This window comes from Palaemon carinicauda, chromosome 33 (genome assembly GCF_036898095.1).
Source record: "Palaemon carinicauda isolate YSFRI2023 chromosome 33, ASM3689809v2, whole genome shotgun sequence".
Lineage (NCBI taxonomy): Eukaryota > Metazoa > Arthropoda > Malacostraca > Decapoda > Palaemonidae > Palaemon > Palaemon carinicauda.
In genome coordinates this window covers 37,880,153-37,891,817 of record NC_090757.1, presented here as the reverse complement: position 1 = coordinate 37,891,817, position 11,665 = coordinate 37,880,153, and the positions used below count along the sequence as shown (strand labels likewise).

Below are 11,665 nucleotides of genomic sequence, written 5' to 3'. Positions count from 1 at the left end.
TTAGAGGGAGATCAGGAGATGCGCAGTATGTAAGAAAATAAGCTCTGAACAAGACTTGAAATGGTAGATGATTGCTGAAGTTACTTTGCTGAATGTATCCAGTGAAGAGAATAAGGCCGGGAGCATACTAGCGACTCCGTGGCGCCACAAAGCCACAGCATCGTGTGGCGGGGATGTGGTCTCCCATAGGTTTCCATTGTTTTCAAAGCCACGCCACGCCTGTATGTGAGACCACATCCCCGCCACACGGTGCTGTGGCTTTGTGGCGCCACGGAGTTGCTAGTGTGCTCCCGACCTAATACAGAATCCGGTAAAATAATAAGCTAGTATTTGCAAGAGGAGAAAGGTGGAAGCAAATGTGACCTAGAGTAAGGCAACGAGGCTAGTGAAAACTACGAAGATTGGAAATGAGTAATCGCAAGATAATAGAAGAACAGAGTCACAGAACAGGAGCAGCAAGAAAGGTAGCAGGATGTGTGCAAAAGAGGCTTCAATTCTCGGTGAGATCCAAGGTGGAAATGAATAAAAGGATTGTTGAACAATCCGCTTCTATGACAATGAATCAATCAAGTGCTGTTTACCAAAGTCCGTCTCCTGGTTGGTGGTTTTATGGACCAATCATCAAGGTATTGGAGACTACAGGAAATGCTGATTCCTTCCATTTCTTGAGTATTTCATTTAATGTTTTAGTATAGATTTAGTTTCTTCGTTAATATTTAGCTTTTCCTTGCTGATATTTTCTTTTTCCATAAGATTTTTTTACAGTAATTTTATAGTTTTTACTATTTTTTTTAGTTTAACAATTATAAGATTAAGATTCAGTTTAAAATTTATTTTAATGTTATTATTGTTCTTAAACTTCTCTTCTAGGTTTTCCTTAGTTCCTTTCCTCACTGGGCTATTTTCTCCGTTGTAGCCCTTTGGCTTATAGCATCCTGTTGTGTTGTTATTCCCTGAAGCTACCCTCACGTTAGGGAAAGAGACTTGATGTTTATCCGAGTTTATATATATATATATATATATATATATATATATATATATATATATACATATATATATATGTATGTATATATATATATATATATATATATATATATATATGTATTATAGATATATATATATATATATATATATATATCTATAATACATACATATATATATATATATATATATATATATATATATATATCTATAATACATATATATATATATATATATATATATATATATATATATATATATATATATATATCCCTTTCTGAGAGGGGATATTTAACGTGGTGAAAGGGTTTGTGTATCGGCATGATCACCAAAGCTGTACTAGTCAGAGTCACCCATATTAGATTGGTTTGCTGTGAGCGATCAGATGAAAATCTCCCACCATCACCAATCTATGCTGGGAAGCGTGGTGATAAAAACTGGCCAAACTCCAGACATGAATAAGGACATGTCTGAGGCCTTTGTCCTGCAATGGACTAGAAATGGCTACAATTGTTGTTATTGTATATATATATATATATATATATATATATATATATATATATATATATATATCATCATCATCATCTCCCCCTACGCCTATTGACGCAAAGGACCTAGGCTACATTTTGCCAGTTGTCTCTATCTTGAGCTTTTAAATCAATACTTCTCCATTCATCATTTCCTACTTCATGCTTCATAATCCTCAGCCATGTAGGCCTGGGTCTTCCAACTCTTTTTAGAGCCTTATGGAGCCCAGTTGAAGTAATCTCTCTTGGGGAGTGCGAAGAGCATGCTCAAACCATCTCCATCTACCCCTCACCATGATCTCATCCACTTAAGTACTCAAGTAATCTCTCTTATAGTTTCATTTGTAATCCTGTCCTGCCATTTAACTCCCAATATTCTTAAAACTAAAATAAATATAACAATACCGATGTTGAAATAAATCATATATATATATATATATATATATGTATATATATATATATATATATATATATATATATATTTGTCAAATAAGCCATATATATTAATACATTAAAGTCTGGATTCTCTTAACGACCTCGGGATCAGAGCCCCAGGTGAAATCAATCAAACACTATAGTATCTGACCGGCAAGGTTTCAAACCCTGGTCCAGGATACTTGTATGACATTCACCATGCCACTCAACCACGAAGATTGGTATGGTCAATGTCATACAAGTATTCTAGACCAGGATTCGAAACCCGGCCGGTCAGATACTATAGTGTTTGAGTGATTTCGCCTGGGGCTCTGATCCCGAAGTTGTTAAGAGAATCCAGACTTTAATGTATTAATATATATGGCTTATTTGAAATATGAAAAACACGTTTAAATGTGCAAAATTTATCATAAATGTTTGTGTGTATGTATGTATGTATATGTGTGTGTTTTATGCGTATCATGACCACTTGAATGTGGGTGATTCAGTGTTGGTCTTTGTGAGTGTTAGAAATTTTATCGCATAATTAAGACACTTCCGAAAAACTGTCAATGCTCAGATTCGTTCAAGGTTATTATTTTTAACCAAAAATTCAAAGGTTTTTACCTATATATATACGAAAACGTAAATAAATCATCAAATACGTATTTTCATCGTATAATTAATCGCCACTGTTTTTTATTATTATTATTATTATTATTATTATTATTATTATTATTATTATTATTAGCTAAGCTACAATCCTACTTGGAAAAGCAAGATGCTATAAGCCCAAGGGCTCCAACAGGGAAAAATAGCCCAGTGAAGAAAGGAAATAAGGAAATAAATGAACAATATAAGAAGTAATGAACAATTAAGATAAAACATTTTATAAACATTAACAACATTAACACAGATATTTGATATATAAACTATAAAATGACTTATGTAAGACTGTTCAACATAAAAAACACTTGCTACGAGTTTGAACTTTTGAAGTTTTACAAGTCAACGGACTACAAAAGGAAATAGATAAACAATACAAGAAGTAATGAAAATTTAAAATAAAATATTCTAAAAACATTAACAACATTAAAACATATATTTGATATATAAACTATAAAAGGACTTATGTAAGCCTGTTCAACACAAAAACACTTGCTGCGAGTTTGAACTTTTGAAGTTTTACAAGACGAAGGTCTTCAAATGGACCGATCTATTTTAATTCTTCATTTATAATTTTTATTTTATTTTTACATCTCTCGCCCACCGCTTTCCCCCCGGGTGCCAATAGATGTTTGTCCATACCTCGATCCTTCAAATCGGGTATATCAAATTACCCTGGGCCTCATTAGCCGGACGGAGATCATTATCGAGTGTTTGTTTACTTGACGTATCTATAATTGATCACCTGTAACGTGAATTATACCATTTAGCGATCAGGAGTTTGACGGTGGTTTGCGGTAGCACCGACCGCCCCCCTAGGCGGTCATTTCAGATTCATATATGCGGGAAAAAATGGGTCGAGTTTAGGGAGGTCGGCTCCCGTGCAACGCTTGAGTTCATTGTCCACTCACCAGGGGGCCAGACCTATTAATCATTTGCGTCTGCGAATTTTTATCTTCCATTGTGGGAATCGACTACGTTAATCCGTAAGCCATGATTCTTTCTGCTCCTTTTTACCGACGTATCTTACCCCTCCCCCCTTTCTATGCCAACCCCCACCCCCTCCTCCACACTACTCCCTGTCTTCCCATCCTCACCGTTTATCTCTGCGTAACCATAACTTCGAAAGTCTTAAACATCCACTCTCGTTTGAAATGTATATTTGCGTCTATGGAACGACTTGAAGAATTCAAGAAAATCCTTTTATGAATTCAAAATAGCTCAAATTTAATACGTAACTCATTCAGAATCCATCATGGGCCACCCATGATGTTTTTGATCTGAGAGGACAGAACTGGACCCCTTTTATGTCTTGTCCCATGATACCACATAAAAAAAAAAGACTGTGTAAAGGAAGACTTGAAATGTTAAGATGAAGAGGATTTCTTATGAAGCATCTCATAAACGTCAATAGAATTTATTTATTGCTTGACGGATTTGGAGGCATTGTATAATTATGAGTACCAGAAGGGTATGTTCATGTACATGTTTTTTTTTTTCTTTCTCAATAGCTTAGTTATCAGGACTGTGAGGATAAAACATTGGAAATTACTTAAGTGTTGTGTTGTCTGTCAAACACGCTGATAAATAAACAAATCAATAGTATCTTGCTGATATATATGTTTTGTGTGTGATTGAGTAAGCTGATTGTGTATACGAAAAGTTGTGTTTATTACAGTAGTAATTTTTTTTAAAGGTTTAAAAGTTTAAAGGTCGCTCATAAATGGCAGAGGCAAGGGGCAGTGACATTGCCCTAGTAATCAGGACAATGCCCTAGAGACTGACCATATATTATATGATCAGCGCCCAAGCCTCCTCTCCACCCAAGCTAGGACCAGGGAGGGCCAGGTAGTGGCTGTTGATGACTCAGCAGATAGACCTATAGGCTCCCCCAAACCCCCCAACCTTAGCTCACAAGGATGGTAAGGTTGTAGACACTAATGGCACTAACGAGTCTGAGCGGGACTCGAACCCCCAACTGGCAAACACCAAGCAGAGACGTTACCAATCAGGCTACAGCAACCTGAATCAGATATATATATATATATATATATATATATATATATATATATATATATATATATATATATATGCATTCCATGATGAAATGCTCAATGAGATACTAGTATATTTAGGAGACGTTGAACCTTAGCATGTACAGTAGTATGTAATGAAAATGTACTACTTTGTTAGATTTCAAAATATTTCTTGGACTTCATCCGAGCCTGGTATATGTTAACATTTAGTTAATGCCATCATTATTTTCACCAAGCCTGATGTATTTGTATTAGTATTATCTTGACGGAGTCACCCCCAATAGTTGCTATGTCATAAATCCCAAGATGTTATAACCATTTTGATGGCAGCTGAGATTGATATTTTTTCCGTCTTGGCTTTATCAAATCAGGAAATCATTTCGAAAAACTAATGTTTGAAAGGACACTCGCAGAGGAATTACGTATGTTTAAACCATTAAGTTTTCTTGAAAGTACTAGACTTTAAGTTATATGCAATTCTCTCTCTCTCTCTCTCTCTCTCTCTCTCTCTCTCTCTCTCTCTATCTCTCTCTCTCTCTCTCGTAGTTCAATTCAGAGAGGGAGAACATCGATAAACCTAAAGTAAAATTAGACAGTGACAGTGCCCTAGAGACATATCATATGTACATACGATCAGCGCCTAAGACTCCACCCCACCAAAGCTAGGACCAGGGAGGGACTCAGCAGGTGGACCTATAGGCTTCCTCAAAACCCCAGTCCTTTGCTCACAAGGAGCCATTCATGAGCGGCCTATAAGCCTTTAAACTACATGGAAAAATAACCAGCTGTACATTCATTTCATGCTGGTAATAACAAAGTACGATCACCTCCGTTTATGAACTGCTTCTTTTCAAATCACACATTACAATTTTCACTTTATAGAATCGTCAGTGAGATACGCAATGAAAAGAGTAGACCCTTTCCTATTTATTCCCCATATATAGTCGTTAATTGGTTAATTAATTTCTCTTCATAGATTATTCTATTTTATTTTATTCCTCGTGGAAAACATCTGCTCAGTGTTTTTTATCAAATGATTTTTTTATCGTATCCTTGATTAAGAATATCTATACCACCTGGTCTTATAAATTATATATTGTTATTCATATTTTAATGTGCAAGAAAATAATAGTAACATTCCCATTGACAATGTGAAACTTACAAAAGAGTAATTTTGCTTATATCAATTACTTGGGTTTTAGACGTAAGTTTTAAAAATTTTTTAAAGGTTTTAAAGGCCGCTCATGAATGGCGGAGGCCAAGCACAGTGACATTGCCCTATGAAGCAGGACAATGCCCTAGAGACTGACCATATGAATAGCCCCCAAGCCCCCTCTCCACACAAGCTAGGACCAACGGTAGCCAGGCAATGGCTGCTGATGACTCAGCAGATAGACCTTTAGGCTCCCCCAACCTCCCCCCCCCCCATCCTTAGCTTACAAGGATGGTGAGGTTAAGGAGTCTGAGCGGGACTCGAACCCCAGTCTGGCAGTCACCAGGCAAGGACGCTATCAACCGGCCACCACAACTACTTTTATGTTTAGGCAGAATAATAGGTTAACCACCTCTTCTGGGTGTATTTGAATTGCATTTTAACATTTAAGCTTTTATAGAGCAGTTGTCAAGAAAACAGTCTCCTCGGCTTGTAGAGTGGTAACGTGTTCGCCTAGCATTCGCATTGCGGCAGATCGATCCCATCTCGGGACTGTGAGTTTAAGCTGTTTACTGGATAAGCCGTTGCTGTGGTTTGGCATCAATTCTGATGAAACTGAAACCAGACACCTTTAACCTTTAAAAGCATTTCTTCTTACTTCACTGTAATTGTTCAGTGGCAACTTTACTCTTTGTAAGGTTAGAAAAGACTCTTTAGCTATGGTAAGCAGCTCTTCTAGGAGAAGGACACTACAAAATCAAACCATTGTTCTATCTTGGGTAGTGCCATAGCGTCTGTACCATGGTCTTCCACTGTCTTTTGGGTTAGAGTTCTCTTGCAAGAGGGTACACTTGGGCACACTATTCTATCTTATTTCTCTTCCTCTTGGTTTGTTAAAGTTTTTATAGTTAATATAGGAGATATTTATTTTAATCTTGTTGCTCTTCTTAAGATATTTTATTTTTCTTTGTTTCCTTTTTTCACTGAGCTATTTTCCCTGTTGGAGCCCCTGGGCTTATAGCATCCCGCTTTTCCAACTAGGGTTGTAGCTTAGCAACTAATAATAATAATAATTTGCTTAAGAGGTGGTCAGTGAGAAAACATTAAAGGTATTGTTTAAGTACTGCACTAGTCTCTGAGGTTGTTATCCCAGTACATTCTAGAGATTCGATAAAGTTGTCATCCAACCAGTAGAGGGTTAAACGAGACAGCATGGCCGTCGTCCAAATTAGGTATGGATGGTTGCCTTTCTTTTTTATAATGGATTCTTTCTCGTAAGGAAGGTAAATTGTGCTCCATGCTAAATAACATTCTTTGTGTCATATCCTCTTTTATAAATAATCATTCGTTTGTTTCGAGGTTTCCGACGCCTTAAAACGTTGAAGACGTCTAATATATAAATGAAAATGTATTGATATCCGCTTTTCATCTTTATGGATTTAATAAAGTATAATTACATAAATTTATTATAATTGCTTCAGAATATCACTCCAAATGAAAAAGAAAGGTAAATATAGAATTTAAAGGATAAATATATTATGATATAACTTGAATAAAACACCATGTTGTCTAACAATCTTGGATATTAAAAATCCACAGTTATATACGTTGTATATTTAAATATGTAGAAGCTTTCGCACTTCTTACAAAGAACCTCTTCAGTTGAAGAGGCATTTTGTAAAAAAAAAAAAAAAAAAAAAAAAAGGGCGAAAGCTCCTGTATTTTTAAAACATACAAAGTACATAACTGGATTTTTAATACCCAATATAATCAATGTAACTGTATTGTTACTTTCCTCTTACTCGAAACGCCACTTGAAATTGTGGAAGGATAAAGATGTAGATAAGAACCGATATCTCAAACAAAATTCCAGTGTGATCTTATAACAATTCGAAACTTACCTGGAAGCCTTTCAGAGTGAAAATACAAAATTTATTTCTAAATATAGAAAAATTTGGAAATCTAGAAGTATTTCCGAACAAAAATAAACAACTTGCTTCTAATTATGAAGAGATTTTGAAAGAGTCCAAATTTTGAAGCATTTCAGAATGAAAACACAAAATCCATTTCTATGTAAAGGGTCTATTATAATGTTACTGTTTTTGAAATATTTTATTTTGATTGTTTATTCTTCTCTTGTAGTTTATTTATTTCCTTGTTTCCATTCCATACTGGGCTATTTTCCCCTGTTGGAGCCCTTGGGATTATAGCATCTTGCTTTTCTAACTAGGGTTATAGCCTGGCTTGTAATAATAATAATAATAATAATAATAATAATAATAATAATAATAATAATAATATAATAATAATAATAATAATAATAATAATAATAATAAAAAGAGACTTTTGAAAGAAACTCCAAATCTGGAACCATTTCAGAATAGATATACAAAATCCATTTCTAATTAAAAAAGAAAATAAAAAATGGAAAGAAAGTCCTGTGGCTGTAAACACCATTAACAACTTTCGCCACCTGCATCGCTGTATGCGCGATGACCTTAACGAGAGGATAAATTACCCTTAGAAAAAGGAGACCTGACTGACAGTATCGGGTATTGAATATATCAGAAAACAGCGACTAAAAAGAACGAATGGATAAAAATGATTTTGCCTGAGTGCTTGGGATGTCGGCCCTAATAATCGCTGACAGCTCTCTATGAGCTTTATCGCTATGAGCTTCCAGGACTTGAACGGAAAAAAAAAAGTTGTTTGTTCCAATATGAAAACTCATTGGGAGGAGATTTCGATCTTAAGTGGTTGGGGCAGATCCCAACGCCGTTTCTGGAAAGAAGCGGTGTCGTATATACCGGTGTAATATATGTACTGTATATACATATATTCTGTATGTGTATATGTGTATTTATATATATATATATATATATATATATATATATGTATATATATAAATATATATATTATGATGATGATGATGATGATGATTATTATTATTATTATTATTATTATTATTATTATTAGCTAAGCCACAACCCTAGTTGGAAAAGCAAGATGCTATAAGCCCAAGGGCTCCTAAAGGGAAAAATAGATATCAGGATGCCAGATAACTCAAAATCAATCAATCAATCATCTTTTAACTGTCTCTATCTCAGTTAATTTTTCCTGTAAATAAATTTACAATTTGTTAATTTACAATTTCTTCAGTTCAGCTGAACTCAATTTGTAATGTCATTTTTTTCCTCCTAATATCCATTGAGATCATTTATTTACCCACTTGTTCATTTAATATACAATAAGGTTCCGCTGTAACATGCTTGTTCAGTTTACTTACGATAAGGCTCAGCTGTAATACATACTTGATTATTTTTTTATATAAGGAAATTCAGCTTTAATATACAGTTAGTTCAGTTGCTGTGGCCTGATTGGTAACGTCTCTGCCTGGTGTTTGCCAGTCGGGGGTTCGAGTCCCGCTCAGACTCGTTAGTGCCATTAGTCTCTGCAACCTTACCATCCGTGTGAGCTAAGTTTGGGGGGGGGTGTTTGTGGGAGCATAGAGGTCTATCTGCTGAGTCATCAGCACCCACTGCCTGGCCCTCCCTGGTCCTTGCTTGGGTGGAGAGGAGGCTTGGGCGCTGATCATATAAAATGTGGTCAGTCTCTAGGGCATTGTCCTGATTGCTAGGGCAATGTCACTGTCCCTTGCCTCTGCCATTCATGAGCGACCTTTAAACCTTTAAACCTGAACTTTGTAATGCCATTTTTTTTCTCCTGATATCCAGTGAGATCATTTATTTACCCACTTGTTCATTTAACATACAATAAAGTTCAGCTGTAACCTGATTGTTGAATTTGCTTACTAGAAGGCTTAGCTGTAATACCTACTTGATTATTTTATATAAAAGGAAATTCAGCTGCATTTTCCTCTTGTCCATTTCACCTGGTCAGCTGTGTTAGTCGTTTATTATTATTATTATTACTTACTAAGCTACAACCCTAGTTGGAAAAGCAGGATGCTATAAGCTCAGGGGCTCCAACAGGGAAAATAGCTCAGTGAGGAAAGGAAATAAGAAAAAATCAAATATTTCAAGAAGAGCAACAATATTAAAAAAAATATCACTTTATAAACTATAAAAACTTTAACAAAATAAGTGGAAGAGAAATAAGATATAAGATAGAACAGTGTCACCGAGTGTACCCTCAAGCAAGAGAACTCTAACCCAAGACAGTGGAACACCATTGTACAGAGGCTAAGGCACTACCCAAGATTAGAAAACGATGGCTTGATTTTGGAGTGTCCTTCTCCTAGAAGAGCTGCTTACCACAGCTAAAGAGTCTCTTCTACCCTTAAAAAGAGGAAAGTGGCTACTGAACAATTACAGTGCAGTAAGAAGAAGGTTTGATAAAGAAATATAGTTGTTAACCTTATATTTTTATTTATTCAACTTTTAACATATGATGATTTTGGTCATGATGAGTAAGAGAAACATGTGAAAATTAACGAAGAATTAGGAAGCACCGTTGTGAAATATTACCCGACACCCTTGTCAAATTGGGAACTTTACTTGAGAAGTATTGGAGGAGTTTTGAATGCATCACACATTCTGGAAAAGATTGGCGGAGTTTTGACAGCATCGCAAATTCTGGAAAAGATTGGCGGAGCTTTGACTGCACTGCAAATTCTGGAAAAGATTTGCTGAGTTTTGACTGCGCCGCAAATTCTGGAAAATATTGGCCGAGTTTTGACTGCATCGCAAATTCTGGAAAAGATTGGCGGAGTTTTGACTGCACTGCAAATTCTGGAAAAGATTGGCGGAGTTTTGACTGCGCCGCAAATTCTGGAAAATATTGGCCGAGTTTTGACTGCATCGCAAATTCTGGAAAAGATTGGCGGAGCTTTGACTGCACTGCAAATTCTGGAAAAGATTTGCTGAGTTTTGACTGCACCGCAAATTCTGGAAAATATTGGCCGAGTTTTGACTGCATCGCAAATTCTGGAAAAGATTTGCTGAGTTTTGACTGCACCGCAAATTCTGGAAAATATTGGCCGAGTTTTGACTGCATCGCAAATTCTGGAAAAGATTGGCGGAGTTTTGACTGCATCGCAAATTCTGGAAAATATTGGCCGAGTTTTGACTGCATCGCAAATTCTGGAAAAGATTGGCGGAGTTTTGACTGCATCGCAAATTCTGGAAAAGATTGGCGCAGTTTTGACTGCATCGCAAATTCTGGAAAAGATTGGCGGAGTTTTGACTGCATCGCAAATTCTGGAAAAGATTGGCGGAGTTTTGACTGCGCTGGAAATTCTCCATGACGTTTAAAAGCACTCCTTGGAGGAAGCTTATTGGTTTGGTTGTATCTATCATTTACCTCCTTGTATCTTCTACCAAGCTTATGAAAATCCTTGAGATCTACCTATGGTTACGGGCCCCTGTATGGCTCTACCGGCCTCTCCGTAGGGTAAAGAGTGCGATGAATTCATTAACCTTCTTGAATATAATTTAATCAAAACCAGTGTAGTCCGACGTATTCGGGGGGGAAAAAAATTCTTCAGATACCCCGACAGCCCATCAGCGCGCTTATCAGAAAACGAGGAGAGGACGGACGTGAGAGTAATGATAAAAGGGCGTCTACCACCCTCTTTCGAACGCCAAGATGCAACCAAGCGAAAAATTGATATGATTTCAACGAGGCAAGTAAATGGGTGATCCGGGCGCCGGTGCGCAAGAACCGCAAAAATGATGGTTTAATAAAAGATCGGGAGGAAGGCTTTAATGCGACCTAATTTTTATGAGCACCGGTGATGACTGTATTAAAAAAGAACCGAAGTGTAGCAAACGCGTAACTCGCCCGGGAGTCTGAGAGCTCTCACACTCAGCGGAAGAAGAAGAATGTGGAGATAGGTCGCTTAAATTGCACATTCGTATCTATACCAA

General features: G+C 36.4%; 1 protein-coding gene across 1 annotated transcript; it reads left to right on the top strand.

The window, feature by feature from the left end:
* Nucleotides 1-407: 407 nt before the first annotated feature.
* LOC137626154 (uncharacterized) lies at nucleotides 408-11,043 on the top strand. Its single transcript, XM_068357231.1, has 2 exons — nucleotides 408-626; nucleotides 10,303-11,043. Exons 1-2 carry the CDS (start codon nucleotides 408-410, stop codon nucleotides 11,041-11,043), a joined length of 960 nt encoding a protein of 319 aa, XP_068213332.1.
* The last annotated feature ends 622 nt before the right edge of the window (nucleotides 11,044-11,665 follow it).